Source organism: Astyanax mexicanus, chromosome 21, assembly GCF_023375975.1.
Source record: "Astyanax mexicanus isolate ESR-SI-001 chromosome 21, AstMex3_surface, whole genome shotgun sequence".
Taxonomy (NCBI): domain Eukaryota; kingdom Metazoa; phylum Chordata; class Actinopteri; order Characiformes; family Acestrorhamphidae; genus Astyanax; species Astyanax mexicanus.
The window spans coordinates 19,300,585-19,318,908 of NC_064428.1; the positions used below are offsets into that span (position 1 = coordinate 19,300,585).

General features: G+C 37.6%; 2 protein-coding genes across 2 annotated transcripts; both read right to left on the reverse strand.

Moving 5' to 3' along the window:
* Positions 1-1,114: 1,114 nt before the first annotated feature.
* On the reverse strand, positions 1,115-7,549 carry f7 (coagulation factor VII). Its single transcript, XM_007254852.4, has 8 exons — positions 7,441-7,549; positions 7,132-7,295; positions 6,203-6,227; positions 6,004-6,117; positions 4,867-5,007; positions 4,074-4,204; positions 3,206-3,326; positions 1,115-3,108 (listed from the first exon to the last, which is right to left on the reverse strand). The coding sequence occupies exons 1-8, from the start codon at positions 7,502-7,504 to the stop codon at positions 2,540-2,542; spliced, it is 1,329 nt and encodes a 442-aa protein (XP_007254914.2). The 5' UTR covers positions 7,505-7,549; the 3' UTR covers positions 1,115-2,539.
* A 469-nt stretch (positions 7,550-8,018) lies between these two features.
* On the reverse strand, positions 8,019-17,877 carry f7l (coagulation factor VII, like). The gene is made up of 8 exons (XM_007254851.3): positions 17,759-17,877; positions 15,886-16,055; positions 15,566-15,590; positions 15,360-15,473; positions 13,243-13,389; positions 12,403-12,494; positions 12,140-12,260; positions 8,019-10,240 (listed from the first exon to the last, which is right to left on the reverse strand). Exons 1-8 carry the CDS (start codon positions 17,838-17,840, stop codon positions 9,690-9,692), a joined length of 1,302 nt encoding a protein of 433 aa, XP_007254913.3. The 5' UTR covers positions 17,841-17,877; the 3' UTR covers positions 8,019-9,689.
* Between the last annotated feature and the right edge of the window lie 447 nt (positions 17,878-18,324).

The following is an 18,324-nucleotide window of genomic DNA, read 5'->3' on the forward strand; positions in this document are numbered from 1 at the left end:
CAATATTACCACATTTCTTGGACTATAAGGCACACTTACAATCCTTTCATTTTTCCAAAAATCGACAGTGCACCTTGTGTAAGAATTCTACCAGTCAGGTTGTAAGGAGCAGTAAAGCCACTCTGCTGAAGTACAGCGTTATACAGGAGTTTTTTTTTTTTTTTGTAAAGTTTCTCTAGCACTAAGGCTGAGTGCAGCATCAGTAGCATTTGCTGCTAACCTCAGTGCTAGCTCTTTTGCATTTTAGAGGGGAGTATATCGAACTGTAATCTGCATGTTTGCCTTGTTAAAACAAGCTACATGTGACGAACCACTAGCTGATAGCGCTTATATAAAGCAGCATCCCGCTAGCAGTGAGATTAGCGTCTAATGCTAATGCTGCTGCACCCAGCCTTAGTTCTGGAGAAATTGTATCTTACCTTAGACAAAATATTGGAAATCTAAGCTTACTGTTAATAAATAGAAGTTACTCACCCAAATGAACGTTTTTTAGGAGAGAAATCTGTGTAGATTAATATCCAGCGCTCGTTTGATTTTAAAGAAATGTTTTAAAAAAATTAATGTTTTGTTTACTTAGGCGCTTTTCCCAGCTTCCCTTGCTTACTTCGATGTGGGCATCCTTACTAGTGTCACTTAGTATGCGCCTTATAATACGGTGCGCCTTATGTATGAACATAGACCAGAAAAAAGACTCATTGACAGTGCGCCTTATAATCTGATGCACTTTAAAGCCTGGAGAATATGGAACCAATATTTGATATGGAGAGTGAATTTTTTTGCCATATCTGTACTGGTTTTGATGCCTGATTTAAAAAAAATATTATTTAGGCATTTCAATGATTAATTTCACGAAAATATCAAGCTATTTACATATTTATATGTCCAATAATTCCCTGTCCACCCTGTCACCCTGGGATAAACACTCCTTTAAGAAAGTAACCTTTAATATTAATGACATCATTTATTTTTAAGGAACTGAAGGCTAAGATCTGGATTGTATCCTGATAAGCTTTTATCCACAAACATTTACACATGGCAAACAAATATGTGTCCAGTTAACCAGACTAAAATATGATTGCTGCGTGAGACAGGATATTTAAATTCACTCTAGAGATGGTTGAAAAAATTACTTTTTTATTTTATCATGACATATATTCTTATCATATTGACAATATACTTTTTAGTAATATCAAGATTTCCATCAATGCTTAAAGAACAGTGAACCAACTGCACATTTAATTACACCTGTTTAATTGAATAAATGAGAGAAAAAATGGTTAAAATCACTGTACTGAGCACGGGAGAGTGTTTGAAATGTAGTTTTTAATGATCTTTTATTACTTTGCTCAGAATCCTTTGCAGGCAGTGACTGCCTGAAGTCTGGAACCCTTGGACATCACCAAATACTGGGTTTTCTCCTTTATGATGCTTTGCCAGATCTTTACTGTAGCTATCTTCAGTTGTTGTGGGTCTTTCTGTCTTTAGTTTTGTCTTAAATTAGTAAAATGCTGCTTGATCGGGTTCAGACCTGGTGATTGACTCAATCACTACAGAATATTCCACTTCATTACTTTAACAAACTGCTGGGATTGTTTCACAGTTTTTTTGGATTGTTTCACACCACATTTTACAGAGGATGTGGTGAACTTTGTGTAAAGTATTTAAAAGGCCTTCTCCTTATCTTCTTCTTCCCATTATTCTAGTACAGGTTTGTCTTAGTTCCAGATTTGGGCTGGCTTTTTAGATGTTTTTTGGTAAAGTCTAATGTGGTCTTACTATTAATGAAATGCAGCTTGTGGTGAACCCTCTGTATTCACTTTCATTAAGGCCTTTCTTTATACTAGACTGAGATACTGATACTCTGGAGAGTGTTGTTTACATGGATGCTGTTAAGGGAAAGAATTCTGTAATCATCCCCCACTGTGGTCTTCTGTGAAGGTCCAGGGCTTTTTGAGTTCCAGAGTTCAACAATGCACTCTTTTTTCTCAGAATGTACCAAACTGTTAATTTGGCCAATCCAAACATTTCACATTTAACTATCATTTCGCTATCACTCTGATGGGTTTCTTCTTTTTTATGCCTAATGATGGTCTGTTTTACTTTCTTTAACTTCTTTAACCGCATGTTGTGGGTTCACAACAACAGCTTCCAAATGCGAATGAAACACCTGGAATCATCTCCAGACATTTAAACTGATGATAGATTAATGAAAAAATATCCCATGGAACCTATAAAATAGCATTTGAGTTTATTTGTCCACTGACGTCTGAGCCACTGAAATGAGGAGGCTGTGTAGAAAAATGGTTGTAATTCCTAAATGCTTTCTAAGATATTTTTGTTCAATCATTTGAATTACACCTGGAAGTCTACACTACAATTACATCTCATTTCTTTAATTTAAAATCCAGTGTTGTGGCATGCAGACCAATTCCAAACCAATTCCAAATATTTATGGACCTAACTGTATGTAGATTGTATCCTAATATGATTTAACCCAGAAGAAATTAATCAGAAGTGCAAACAGGGTCATAAACTTATCCTATGTTGTTTTTTTTGGATTGACAGCAGGGGCTGAGATGTGCTTGTGGATCCACTCTAGGTAATTGGACACGCGTGTGTATATGCCGTAGTGTCCCGGTCGGGCACATCCTTTCCCCCAGCTCACAACACCTAAGAGAAACGTGGTGTTCCTGTAATGGGTCACAAGAGGTCCACCACTGTCCCCCTTACAGGAGTCCTGTTTACCCTCGATGTAACCAGCACAGAACATGTTAGCAGTCAGTGAGATGTTGCTTTCCTGGATGCAGTCTTGCGTGCGGATACGTGGCACATCCAGCTTTCGGAGCACACGTGAAGTAGGCCCACCTTCGCTGCGCCGCCCCCACCCGCTGACCGTGTGCATATGGATGGCCCAAAGTTCCCTTTCAGCCAGCTTTTTGCGAGGAATGCACACGGGTGCAACATAATTGCTGTATACAATAGGGCGGCGCAGGCGCAGAAGGGCGATGTCGCTGTCTGCTGTTTCTGGGACGTAGCTGGGATGCATGATTATCTCCTCCACTTCTATTGTCTGCTCTGAGCCTTCGTTCACATCAATGTCGTGTTCACCTGAATAATATAAAAAAGGCCATCATAGTGACAATGCAACAGACAGACCAACATCAGCACATGTTAACCAGCAGAAAAGTAAAAAAGTAAAAAATACCTGCTACGATCTTTAGAAACTTGGCCAAAAGCTTCTCCAGACAGTGAGAAGCTGTGATTACCCAGGTAGGCTTAACAATCACTCCTCCACAGAAGCCCTTCTCTCCATACTTCAGCAACACCTGAGCAGCACATAGATTTATAGGTAAAGCATCATAAATGCTATCTATCTGTCTGTCTGTCTGTCATTATCTGTCTATCAGTCTGTCTGTATCTGTCTGTTTGTCTATGTACAGTGGCTTTTGTCACCTTACAACCAGAAAATTTAATGTATTTTATTGAGATTTTAAATGATAGACCAACACAAATGGCACATAATTGTGTAATGAAAATGATATATGGGTTTCCAAATTGTAATCAACCTAAATAAACCACCTTATTAAAATCCACTGCAATCAATTGCCTTCAGAAGTCCAGCTGTGTGTAATTTAGTCTCAACTTTAAGCATTTTAAAGAGCACTGTTTAAATCATCATTCAAAAAATGAAAAAGTGGCTCAAGTTGAAGAATCTGTCCACAAGACATCTATAAGTTGTGCCCTCCACTATTCTGGCCTTTATGGAAAAGTGGCAACAAGAAAACCATTGTTGAAAGAAGGAAAAAATAGTGTCATTTGCAGTTCACCACAAGCCATGTAGGGGACAAAGCAAACATTGAAGAGCTCTGATGAGACCAAAGTTGAACTTTCTTGCTTAAAATGCAAAGCACAATGTGTAGCAGAAAAGTAACACTGCTTATCATCCTGACACACCATCCCCACTGTGAAACATGGTGGTGGCAGCATCATGCTGTGGGGATGCTTCCGTCTGTCCATCCATCTGTTTATACTTTTTTTTTACAGAAAATCCTACAGTGATAGCTGAACTTTACCTGCCAGGGACAGTGACCTTTAGGACATTCTTCTCCTCCGACTATTCGAGCCCTTGGGTCCTGCTCCTGCTGCGCCTTCCTATATGTGCTATTAATCCAAAGGAGCGGCACCTTACCACAGGGAAATGTCTCTGATCAGGGAGAAAGTGGGAGTTAAATAGAGACAGTAAGTACAGTTCTCCCACAACAGGGTTACTTGTAAATATACAGCTCTGGAAAAAAAATAAGAGACCACTTCAGTTTCTGAATCAGTTTTTCTGATTTCGCTATTTATAGGTATATGTTTAAGTAAAATGAACATTGTTGTTTTATTCTATAAACTACAGACAACATTTCTCCCAAATTCCAAATAAAAAATATTCTCATTTAGAGCATTTATTTGCAGAAAATGAGAAATGGCTGAAATAACAAAAAGATGCAGAGCTTTCAGACCTCAAATAATGCAAAGAAAACAAGTTCATATTCATAAAATTTCAGAAAAAGTTCAGAAATCAATATTTGGTGGAATAACCCTGGTCTTACTTACTGGTCTTAACCCAGTCTTACTTACTGCTTTTGTATAACTTAACTTTAGCAGTTCAGCTTGGTTTGATGGCTTATGATCATCCATCTTCCTCTTGATTAAATATTTCAGAGGTTTTTAATTTGGTAAAATTTGGTAAAAAAAAACTCATTATTTTTAAGTGGTCTCTCCTTTTTCAGAGCTGTATATTACTTATAATAAATGATCACAATCTAGTAAAAAAATAAAACATGTTGCATGTAACTTGTACGTCATGTGCAGTAGTCTCACCTTGGGTCAGGCAGGCTTGACCATCTGTCCCAAGGAAGTACCCGTCTGTACAGGAACAGAAGCGCTCACCATTGTTCTCCTCACAGAAATGCTCACACCCTCCATTGTTGTGGAGACAGGAGTCAGGAATGTCTTTTATTACTGTTAAAAAAACATGGACAACATTGACAGATTTAACTTAAATCCTAGACTTTCATCTTTATGAAAATCAACACCATAATACAAATGTAACTTATTATTATGTGTTATATAACTCATCTTTTGACATTTTCTAAAAGCTAGAAGCTTACTAATATTAGGTAAATCAACAGCTTCAGCAATATCAATATTTATCGATGACCAGCAAAAAAGCAATACATTTAATGCAATGAAAGGTTAAGTTAGCAACTTTTTAAAAACTGTGTTAAAATAGGTTAAGTAAACTTAACCTGTGCTGTGCAAGGGTTTTGGGAATTATAGACAGATATAAAACATGATGTTAGCTTCAAAGAATGATTTGGCTCACCACTATTATCTAATTATTAATGTATTAATGGTATTCTGTTGTCTCAGACATAAAAAGGAAAATAAATCGTCCAAGTTAAGCATGGATCATTCATGAAACAAAAGGCTCGCAACTACCATTTTATTCACAATATTTTGAAGGAGGGCCAATTACCCCAGCCATTCTTTAGGACCCCCCTATCGTTACACTGAATTCCAGAGAGAGCAAATGCCCCACCCCCACCCAACACATAGACTTTTTTGTGAATTGGTTTGCTTAAGGTGAGAATGTGATCTGGACTCGATTTGACCCAGCTATCAACTATACTTCTTTTTATTTGAGCTTAACTGCTGATAAGGCGGAGTTTAATCTGATATATCAACCAGATAATATACTGGTATAAACAAACAATGTATTTGCTGATTCATGCTGTTTACATGTGTGGTCTGTGCTGCGTTCACTGCCCGCATTGCACCATTATATACTACATAATAATAGTTGATTGGTTTCATATTAATTCTTACAAAAAGAGCTTTCGCAGAATCTTCTTCATAAATAGGCTAATAATTAGTTTAATAATAGACAGTTAGGTACAGTAGTTTGTTTCCTTGGTGAAGGAGACAGAAGAAATCTGGATTAAGTGATGATCTTACCACGCTCACAGTTACGTCCACTGAAACCTGGTGCACACAAGCATGTATAGGACTCCTTTAACAGGTAACAAGTGCTGTTGTTTTCACATGGATTCGACTGACAGTGGTCTTTAACTGTTAAAAGAATAAAAAAGCTCAAGATCAGTAACAATAAGTGGTACATGGTAATTAAAGAAGTGTCAGTGACAGAACATCTTACCGTTGTAAATTTTCCAGAATTCATTCTGTTGTAAAAAAAAAAAAAAAAAAAGAAATTAACTATATCAACAGTTTGATTACAGCTATGTTGATTACCATGTATCAATAAAAGTCTATTTGTCAGTTTATGTCAGTATGTCAATATTTATTATAAAACTATACATAAATGCTAGGCTTTTAGAACATATATAGACATGTTGCTGAAGCTGGCGACCCAACAAGTTCCATAAATGTTCGAGTGTCAATAGTTCTGTTAACCAAGCCGGCCAAGAAAACGTTGCAATTTTGCAAAAACCCATTCTGTATGTGTGTTACCATAGTCCTGCTAAAAATGCCAATGTTGGAAAGTCCTGCCATAAGAAGCAAGACATGTGTCTTTAGGATGTTTTTCACATAACGTTTAGCTGTTAATATTCTTTGTATCAATACAAGGGGTGACTGACTGTCACATGCAGAGACTCCTCAGATCATCACACCAACAGTTAGGGCAATGTGTCACTTTAATAGTAAGAAGAGTGTGTGACCTATAGGGTGAATAATCAGTAGAATCACCTGTTTTTTCTCAGTCCAGTGATATGTTCCCTCTCAAAATCTTTCAACTTGGAAAAAATTGAGTGTGTCATAATGGACTCTTTAGCAGTCAGTGATCTCTCACCAAGAGGTACACTACCCAAAAGCTGCCTCTCATATCCTTTTAGCACTTTCATACAGTGTCTAAGACATAACTGTATGTCAAGTTTTGCATCAAGCTGGGGTGTTATTTTTTGTCAATGTCAGTGAATTTAAAGGTATAATTTTTTTGTATCAGATTCTGTGATATTTAACGATTCATTGTGCTGTTATTAGAGATGAGAAAAACTGCTCCACTATAATTCATGTGAAAATAAAAAATATATATATTTTGTAATGTCCATATCTCATGATACTGACCGTGGCTTCAGTGTGTTCAAACACCTCTCTGGCCTCTTCATAAGAGCACTTCTCCTCTAAGCATTCCCTTTCAAGGTTGCCAACCTTCAGTTCCTCAAACCAGCCAGAGTTTGCTCGCTTGGTCCTGGTGAGGACTCCATGGGCTTCATTCCGCCCTACAAACACTATGAAGTAACCAAGTATATTTACACAGGTGTGGGACCCCAGCACAAAGCATTCATCACAACAATTAATTCAATATATATATATATATATATACATGCCCACTAAGCAATCATTCATTTTCATATATTCATGCATGTATTTTACCTGAAGCAGTGTAGCAGCAGCATAATAGGCTGAGTATCAGAGACAGCAGAGATAGCAGCTGCATGGTGGATGATGGCTGGCGTCCTGATCTTTCTGCTCCTCACAGCTGAAGGGTCCAAAGTCTGGGAACTGTGCAATCAGGAAAGGCTAAAAACCTTCCCCAAAGATCCAATAATATAATTTTGAGGCTGGGAAAAAGAATCAATAATACTGCAGATAACTCTTTAAAAAAACTAAAACAAACCTTACTTATACAATTAAATCTTATATTTTATTATTGGTACAATTGTACAATTGTATAGTACATATAACAGATTTTGATGTAATACATGCTATTGATACAGAAACATACATATACTCTTTAAAAGTTTCTATATTTCTACATAGAATTGACCTAAAATGTAATCAGATTGTTAGACAAGCAAATCAACCAAATAAGACAAAATGATCAGAATCGATCATTCATTTATTAAGGAAAATAATCCAATATTACAAATCTGTGAGTGGCAAAAAGTGTGTGGTTATTAGAGTGAAATTAAAGTCAAGGTTTCAATCAATATCAAGATGACAATCAGATGTAAATGGGCATAGCCATGTTTTATTTGAAAAGCAGGTGTCAATCAAATGCACAATCTTCTCCACAACAGATGTTTGTGAAAATGTATCCTGTCACAAACACAGGAGATTTCTGAGGCTTGGAAAAGCAAAAAAAAAAACACAAATCCAAAAATCACACCCAGTGTCTGCAAGACCACAGGGACACTTTTATGTAACCGAAGGCCTTTCTCTTATTGGCTAATGTTAAAGATCACATGGACACGTTTTGTGGGCAAAATAGAGCCTGTTCTGCTGCATCTGTGTCAGCAAACCAGTCAGAAAATCAAGACTCAAGAGAAGGTGAGTTATGCAGCGTGACAAAAACCCAGTTGCACACCAGTTGTTCTACCAAAGAATGGTTAAAGAACAAAAATGAAAATAACAATGTTATACTGAGGAATGGACTATAATTTCTTTTAGCTCATGTTTAAGACTACCAGAAACGGTTGGTTGCAGTTATTACTGCACAAGGGTGCCACACAAGATACTGAAAGCAGTGCATTAAATATTTTTTTCACCCACAGATATGTGATATTGGATTGTGTTCCTTAATAAATAAATGTCCAAGTCTAACATTTTTGTCTCATTTTTTTATTTGGTTTTCCTCATCGACTTTAAAGGAGAACTCCAGTGTGAAACGGACTTTGAGTTTATTAAAACTTAATAAAAACAGAATAGTTGAATAGCTTTCTGAGATCCAGTGTCTTGTGCACTTTGCCCAAACAGGCTTTAGAATGAGTGAGAAGGGGCATGTCTTCCACTGTCATCCAGGCTCAAAGTAGCTCCACACTTCATTGGTGAAATCTGGAGAGACCTGACTTTTAAAACGAGGTATTTATAGCTTTATAACTTCGCAAGAAGTTTATTAAAAGCCATTGTTTACATCCCATATCGTAGATAAATCTCCAGGTGCCGCCATCTTAAATTTAATTTAACCATCGATCACAAATAGTAAAACATTTTGAGCAATGTTTATGTAATTTGTTGTTGGTTCTTTGCATTCTAATATTGACAGTAACCAGATATTTTCAGCAACAGCTGTAATTCATGCATTTCCAGGGAATTCATTTGCAGTTATGTAATCTGCTCAACTATCCTACCTATTTGGTCGTGCTTAACGGTTGACATTTCGTGACTTAAATTTAAGATGATGGTGCAGGGGGATTCACCTAAGCTATGGGATGTAAACAGTGGCTTTTAATAAACTTCTTGTGCAGTTTTAAAGTTTTAAATGCCTTGTTTTAAATGTCAGGGCTCTCTGGATTCTACCAGTGAAATGTGAAGCTACTTTGAGCCTCAATAACAGTGTTAAAGGAGATTTATCTGCAGGGGCCAAATATGCCCCGTCTCACTCATTCTAAAGCCTTTTTGGGCAAAGTGCAGAAAAAATACTGGATTTCAGAAAGCTGTGGGAGAGCAGAGGTTGGCTATTCAACACAGGTAAGTACTTCTTTATCATGTCTTAATACACCCATAGTCCATTTCACACCGGAGTTCTCCTTTAAGGAATTGTGTTAAAATACAGAAACTTCTCAAGGTTTTACAAACTCAAGTAACACTTTGTATATATAAGCATATATGCATTCTTTCATAGAATGCTAATTAAACATTTTTAATATTTATAATTTTGTAAGATATTTGAAGATGTTCCTTCATTCATTCATAGCCATAGTTTTCATAATCCAGTCAACAAAGATGGAAACACGAGTGTAGATCCCATACATGTCTGAGCGAGCGCAGCCTTTACCCCAGCTCACTATGCCCGTCAGGAACCAGGTTTTATTGTACAGGGTAACAAGTGGTCCTCCGCTGTCCCCTTTACACGCATCCCGACCTCCTTCCTTAAACCCAGCACACAGCATGTTGTTGGTTAATGTGAGACCTGAGTGGGCTTGGCACTGCTCTAGGGGAACCTTTGGCACTTCCAACCTCTGAAGCACAGTGGACGAAGGTCCGAACTGAGACAGCAGACCCCATCCACTCACAGTGGACATACGCACTGTTCCCAGGGTGCGAACAAATGTGCCATTGGATGGCGGGAGGCAGATGGGCACAATGTAGGGATTTAATGTTATGTTCCTGCGCAGGCGCAGCAGTGCTATGTCACTGTCAGTGGATGAGTGATTGTACAAAGGGTGGATGAAAACTTTAGACACTTGTCTAGTCTGCTCTGTGCCTTCCTTCTTGAAACGGATATGCTCGCCTGAAAGGGAGAAGGTAAACAAGAAAGAAATTAAAAGAGCAATAAACTGCTGTATATTTATGCATTTCAGGCCTACAACACCTGGCACGTACACACAGACATCCCAAATTGCAAAAATTATTTTCAGGTAGGTACCCCCAGACCTGGACTTTCACACACGCAATTGGGTCGCCTCCGTGAACTTTTGTTTTCACTCTTGGGCCACTCATTCTAGATTCTGGGAGATTTTCTATGACTTGTGGGCATCAGGGAGGCGTTATTGATATACTTCCAGGAGACTTGGGATGTCTGTATATTGGAGATTTCTAAAGAGTTGATAAAACTGGAAAATGTTATAAAAATCTCTAAAGCTTATGGATAGAATAGACTCCAAAAGTCCAAAGATTGGGCCAAAAGTCTGCAAGGTCACAAACAGACCTCAGAGTAACTTCCAAGCAACTTAAGGCCTTTCTCACATTGGCTGTATGTGTAAAGCAAAGAAAGCACTGCATATAAGAGCAAAGAGCAATACATTGTGGAACAGTATATTTCAGGCCTACAACACATTTAAAAAATAAGTTGGCAATTTAAGGTTAGTAACAAGGTAAACACATTAATTGATTATGATTTAAAACAGGTAATGTCAGTAGGAGAGTGGGGAAGCCCCCCCCTTTGTTGTGGAGGATTTGTAAAGTTTTTTTTTTTTAGATTTACCATCGGGGTGCAGCGAGCTGACGTTAAAACATATCTGGATATACTGTGATTTTTCTAAAAGTAAGGTAACGGAGCTAACCATGTAAACTGTTTTGAGATAATTTCTGATAGCTAATTAAAAATAAACAAATCAAAACCCACAGATCAAACCCACTATGAGCTTGTGATTCTAGGATTCTAGGATTACTGTAAATTACAATGAAGGAAAAATCTTTTAGCTAGCTTAACCAGTTAGCTAGAAGCTGGATGTAGTGGATAGCCAGATTTCAGTACACTACTTTATGTTGGTAGTTTAAAGCAGTTTCTTATCCCTGATCACTGCCCTAAAATTGTGTGTTTTCACCGGATCCAGCGCATCAACTGTTAAACAATCATTTATTGAGTTTACCTGTTAAAATCCCTTAGCCCCTTAGATTTACTAATGGAATATATCTGGTCCTTAGGTAAAAGCTCATGAAACTAATAGACTAGGAGGGTTTAGGTTATCTAATGTTTATTTTAACTTCTGCCAAAAATCTCTATGAAACATAAGGTTACATTCTTTTACCTAAAAGACCACATCATAAGAAGTACTTTTAGTCGAAAAAAGGTGGCGTAAATATAAATATACAAATATACAACAGAATTGACATGCCAATACAATGTTGTTCTAAGACAACATAAGGTGGGCTTTGATTCATATAAGCAGATGTGTCCCCCCCAATATCAAACCCGCTCCAACGCCCTTGAGGACTGAGGATCTCTAGTTTGGTTTGTAACAAACCTGTGAGAAAAATGCTCCTCAAATAAATATAGCAAGGTGTTTTGAACCCCTGGTCAGACAGCTTTGCCATCAGCATGAATAGCAAAAAAGGATCATGAATTATCCATTTTTATCATGATCATCATGTTGGAACATTGACCTCAGTTGAAAATGGTAAACATTACTGTATTTTTAATACTGCCATATATATTGCAGAAAAAAATACAATTGCCAGTCCTGTTTATTATCAAATAAAAGTTGACCAGACAACATATGAAATATCCTGTGCTTCTTCTGTCTGCAATCAAATAAAAGTAAATGTAAAGGGGAAAAAACGTGTTTTTAAGATTCTGCAAACTGATCAATTTATATAAATCGAATTTGAATTAAAGTGGGTGGTTTTGATGGGTGAAGCAACATGGCTCTATGGCAGTTGGTGTTTTTTTCTCATTATTAATTCTTACCTTCTGTGACTTGTATTTGGGATATGTCTTGTTTCCAAACACAGTGAGCTGCTGTGAGAATCCACCAGGAATTTAGAACAATTGCCCCACACTTATACACACCCTTGTATTCAAGCAATGCCTGTAGAAATAAACATAGAAAGATAAAGAATAATAATAGGCAGCATCAAAAAACATATCCTCACAAAACAAGGTGCAAGGATAAATGCGTAAAATGCATGTTTTAAAAAATTTCATAAAAAAGGTATTTTGCGGTACCTTACCTGCCAGGGACACTGTCCTTTTGGGCACAAGTTTCCTTTTACAACCCTTGGACCTATGCTTATTGCCACTGGTCTACCACAAGCAAAGGGTTCTGAGAAAAACATTCAAAAAGAGACGGATGTGTCAGTGTACCTTTTCTATCGTAACGATGAGAAAAGTACATCTTGCACATCTCTAAACTAATGTACTAATTATCTTAATTAATCTTGGATATGTTTTGGGTGTAACAAGCAATAAATAAAAAAAAATCAGCGTGTCACTTGCCATTCCCTTAAAGAACCAGGTGCGCTCTTACTGGCGGATTGCTATTTTAAAGACGCAGCTACCTGGACATGTCCAACACTTCTCACACTGTAAAGGTGAGCAAGCAGGTCACTTACAGGAACAGCAGAAATCCACCAAAGACACCAGAGGTGAACACTTAAAACATAATATGACAATGACATATTTTGTGTTGATGTAGAATAATGTTATCTTATTTTGTATTCTGTTTATTGTTGATATAAAAGTTTGTGGGTTTGTGCACTGCTGCTTGTCCATGTGTGCGTAACAAGCAGTGTGTATGCCTGTTGGGGAAGTGTCTGTCAATGACAATTCACTGCCAAGGTAGCAATGAACGTCTGACCAATGATATCTGTCTAGGTTGCGTTCAGGTGCACCTATGTTTTCTATTGCTAAGATAGCAATATGCCAGAACTGTACCTGGACAGACTTCACTTCCAGGCCACCACGCCCATCAGCATAGATGTAATTACAAGAACAATGAAGGAGGAAGGCGTAAAAACAGACTGTTGGCAATGAGCATTGGAACATGCCTCACGCAGTAAAATAGGACATACCATGAGCTATACAACTGCTGTTGTCTTCACCCAAGCTATAGCCAGGAGCACAGTGACACTGGTGGACCGAATCTTGAACGTCAGTGCAGAAATGCTCACAGCCTCCATTTTTATACAAGCAGACGTAGGAATTCTCTGGAACTGTTGCTGTGGAGTAACCAGAAGTGCTAAAATTATTCTGTTGCAATATCTGGAACATATTATAAACACTTATTGACTGCAAAACTCGGCACACAGTTATTCAGGCAAACTGAAATGGAATACATGGAATAAAAATGAAAAATAGGCATAGAAGTGCTTCCCTGGACTTGGAGGCTAATTTTGGGAAGTGTACCTCTTGGTGAAAGATTGTTGACTTCGACAGTGCACTCAAAGACGCACTTTTTTCAAATTAACAGACTTTAGGAGAGAGTGGATGACGGGACTGAGTCCAGCAGGTTTCAACGAAATACCTGCATACATCCAGGCCATTTATCAGCCAGACACTGTTGTCTTTAGGGATGCAAATGTGTTGTGAACAAAATTTTAGCTTTGGTAACCTTAAAAAAAAGTATTTGCCCCCTTAAAGATTTATTGTGTTTTTGCATTTTTGTCATACGTATATTTTTCAGTTTATAAAACAAACATTAATATCAGACAAAGGTAACCAGTGTAAATACACAAAGCCCTTTTTACATGATGATTGCAAAGAGTCCCCCCCCCATAAATTAACTGTGATTATTCACACTTTTAGAAAAAAGCTGAGTTCAATTTCGTTACTAACCACAACCAGACCTGATTTCTGCCAGACCTGTAGAATCAAGTAATCACTTAAATAGAACCTGTCTGACAACATCAAGCAGATAAAAGATCTCAAAAAACAACACAATATGCCGTAATTCAAAAACAGACAAGGAAATTAAGTCATTAATCATCATCATATTAGTCTGGAAAAGGCTACAATGTCATTTTAAAGACTTTGAGACCCCAGTGGACCACAGTGAGAGCTATTATTCACAAATACATGGAAAAACATGGAACACTGGTGAACCTGCCCAGAAGTGGCCGACTGACCGAAATTACTCCAAAAGGGCATGGACAACTCCTCCTGAAAGTCTAGAGGATGAGAAAAAACGGGCCTTCTTACATTTGCCAACAAACGTCTTGATGTTCTCCAGAACTTTGGGTAAATAATCTTTGTATTGACATGATGTGTGTGTCCCCTTACATCTGGTGTAAAACTAACCCATAATTTCAGAAAAAGACCATCATACTGAACATAAAACAAGGTGGTGGTAGTGTGATGGCCTGGGGCTGGTTTGTTGTTTCAGGACCTGGATAAATTGCTGTAATAGATGAAAGCAGGAATTCTGCTGTTTAACTGACAATCCTGAAGGAGAATGTTCAGCAATGTGTTCGTGACCTCAAGTTCAGGTGTACTTGGGATCTGCAGCAGGACAATGATCCAAAGCACACAAACAAGTCCACCTCTGAATGACTTAAAAAAAATAAAAAAATGAAGGTTTTGGAGAGCATAGTCAGAGTCTGATTGAGATGATGTGGCATGATCTTAAACATGTGTCTGAATTAAAACAACTCTGAAAGAAGAGTGGACCAAATTTCCTCCACAGAGACGTGAAAGACTGATTGACAGCTAGTTTTTTTTCTTTTAATATATACAATTATAATTTAAAATGTGCCTTTTTATATTTACTCAGGTTATATTTGTCTGGTATTAAAATCTGTTTGATTAAATAAAAAATATCAGTTTGACAAAAAAGCAGAAACAGAAGAAATCTCTAGGGGGCAAATACTTTTTAATTCCACTGTATATTCACTCAGAATACTCAGAATGTTAGGGATGAGTCCAGTGTTTGTCTTGGTAGACATATCGGATCCGTATTTGGAGGCTTTGGAGGGTTTGTTTTCACCCATAACACTTAGAGAAGGCCTGGTGTCTTGGTGTGGGGCGCAATTTCTTATGATGCCAGATCACCTTTGGTCTACACTTGTGACATGGTGTCTCTGGGAAAGCTAGACACCTTCACTTGAGAGCAATTCAATTCCCCAAAAAGATTGTACAGATTGTTAAAAAAGTTCTCCAGTGTCTTCAGAACAGATGATGTTGGTAATGTTACCTTTGTCGCAGTTGCGTCCCTCAAACTTGGGTGGACATATGCAGATGTAATTATTCCCCTGACTGTTACAAGTGGCCCCATTCGCACATGGCTCTGATTTACAGTGGTCCGCCTCTGCAAAAACACATGATTTTGATCAAAGTATGAATCAAGGCAAATACATGGGGAAGAGATTTTAAGGCAGACTTTTCCAGTGACTACCGTACCTGTGTACACCTTCCAAAACGCTTGCTGAAAAACAAAAAAGTTAAAAGATTTGTTGGGCTGTGGACAGTTTTAGTCAGATTTGCAACATCTTGAATGTTGGTCATTATTTAGATGTATTAGTACACAAATGTTGGTTCAGTTCACATCACAGTTCGGTATGAGTAAGGTACACAATTACAGTTACCATAGCAATACTCCTAAACTCAATAAAGTTCCCACAATACAAGGCAAATCCAATGGCTTCCACATTTATATTGGCATACAATTTCTATTACACCTATATGGACCCTGTTGTGGTGTTTAATTAAGCTATGTCTACCAGTTGCTCAGGCACAGTGATGATCTCTCTGGCCTCCTCATAGGAACATTTCTCCTCCAGACACTCCCTCTCCAGATTCCCAATTTTCAGCTCCTCCAGGAATGAGTTAGCACGTCGGAAGCGATGCAGAAACACCTGGTTAGCTTCAGTCCTACTGAGGAAAACTGGAGCTGACAGGTGTGGTACCCATGAAAATGAATAAAAAAGGTTAGGGTTAGTTCATGCGTTGGGGAGATGTGTGTTTCTGCTCTCACTCCTTCTCTCACTCCAATGATGGTCTTCATCTCAAAGTGACCAGCTTTGCAAAACATCTTTGACTGAGTCATAGGGCCCTATCTTAAACCCTCAAGGGCACATTGCTATCTTACACCTTGTCAACAGTCTATTTTCACACCTTGCGGCCTTAAAATAGTATATCTATAGTGATGCCTATAGATGCAGTGTCTAATAAGACCATACCTGTCAAGTCTCCCGTTTTGGCCGGGAAATTACCGTATTTTACTCCTCTTTCCCGCCGTCCTCCTGTATTAGTATTTTCCCGTAAATTTCCGTATTTTATTAAAATAATAAAATATATATTATTGAGGACACAGGGCACTGACCGCTCTGTGTCTCTTTACCAATCGTGGAGCCAGTTCAAGGAGAAAGTCCCGCCTTTCAGGAGAAACAGCCAATCAGCTTGCAAAGGAGGGTCAGTGTGGGGAAGCCCCCCGTCGCGGTGAGTTCAGGGAGCTAGTCGGAGCAGCTGATGTTAAAACATATCTGGATATTCAGCGATTTTTCTTAAAGAAAGGTAACGGTAGGCTAATCATGGAAACTGTGATGAGATTTTTCTGATAGCTGCTTAAAAATACTCGTCTCCGAAATAAAACACACAGATTAAACCTTTAAAAAAAAAAAAAATACAGCTTGTGAGAGGACCGAAATTATCTGAACTGATCAGGGGTGGAGTGATCAAAAGAAAGAAGTATTAATTAAAAGTTATTAATTGTGTAGGCCCCTTAGGACTAATTTTTACTGATGGAATATATCTGGTCCATGTCCTTTTAGTAAAAGCTCATGATACTATTTTTAGGTCACCAACAGTCATTTTGCAGAATTTGCGGACACTTTGTTAAATTTTAAATCCATTAAATAAATAAAAAATATATCATATAAAAGAGTGCATTTATGCCAAAAAAGACATGAAATCTTAACTTTTTTTAATATCTAGAAAAGGGTTTTTAATTTGGCTGTATTAAAAGAATGACATATGTAGGAATGTCCACAACATTTCAGATTCTGATAATCTAATTGTACTGTGAAGGTGGTTTACATGTGTCTTAAAATGTAAGGGATACTGAACCTTTGTTGGGCTGGTGGGACGGCTTTAAGCGGACAGAGGAAAATATCCCTTATTTTTAAATCTAAAACTTGACAGGTATGAATAAGACTAATAGTACACATATCTGCCCAAGACATAACTGCATACTATGCAATCTGCTCTATTACTTTGTCAGTTAACACATAATACAAGTCCTGTGTGTTGGCATTGAAAAAATAACAGTATAAAATATAAAATGTCAAATAAGCTTTTGTGTATTTCAGTTAGATGGATTTGTTGTGTTTTAGACATTACATACATTTAAAATTCATTTTAATGTGTTTACATTATTCAGTTTGTGACAGAAGTGTTTGAAATATGCAGATTTAGTACATTTTCCTCATTTCTGCCATTGAGACAGCAGAGGGAAAGACTCAGCTGTTTAAACCTGACTAACAGACATAGACAAATAAAAATTCCTAATAACAACTAGAGGCTAATTGTGGTTTAGACTTGGTGTTATTTTCCTACTATCATGTATGTGTTCATTTAACAGATGGTACAGCTTACCCGCTGGATGCCCCAAGCAGGCCGGGACACTGAGCAGTGTGATTAAAAAGCACAGCTTCATTCCGCATGGGCTCGACTCCATTATGTTGTGCTTTGTACTCAACAGGTTCTGATCAAAGTTCAGTTCTGTGCTTCTCTCAGACCTATGGGGTGAACACCAAAAGGGGGGTGGTCTGTGGACTACATGGCACACTAGTACTGGAGCTTAAACAATAAGAAAGAAAAAAACCTTTTGATTCAGCAGTAGGTGGTGCTATTTCCTTGTGCAGCAACAGCAATACAGTCAGTGATATTTCATTTTATCCTCCCTTAAAACAAAGAAACACTGTGCAAAGGTACAAAATCTAAGATCCTATAATTTTTACCTTTTTTAAGGTCTCAGGCCTCATAGTCTTTAGATTTAGAAATAAAAACAATAAAAAACAATATGATTACTGAAAAACACTTTATTTACTCATTTGTTCATTTACAGTAACATGAATTGTAAATGTTGCATGCTGCTCTATATAATGTCAATGTAATGTCATGCTCGGAGGTAAAAAAAAAAAAAAAAAAAAAAATATATA

Coding starts and splice junctions, on each gene's coding strand:
- f7 (XM_007254852.4), bottom strand. CDS start 7,504: ATGCAGCTGCTATCTCTGCTGTCTCTGATACTCAGCCTATTATGCTGC. Junction 6,118..6,202: donor ATTCTGGAAAATTTACAACG/GTAAGATGTTCT, acceptor TTCTTTTAACAG/TTAAAGACCACTGTCAGTCG. Junction 5,008..6,003: donor TGGACGTAACTGTGAGCGTG/GTAAGATCATCA, acceptor TTTTTTTAACAG/TAATAAAAGACATTCCTGAC.
- f7l (XM_007254851.3), bottom strand. CDS start 17,840: ATGGAGTCGAGCCCATGCGGAATGAAGCTGTGCTTTTTAATCACACTG. Junction 13,390..15,359: donor GGGACGCAACTGCGACAAAG/GTAACATTACCA, acceptor GTTACTCCACAG/CAACAGTTCCAGAGAATTCC. Junction 10,241..12,139: donor CCAAATACAAGTCACAGAAG/GTAAGAATTAAT, acceptor TCTCCCTTTCAG/GCGAGCATATCCGTTTCAAG.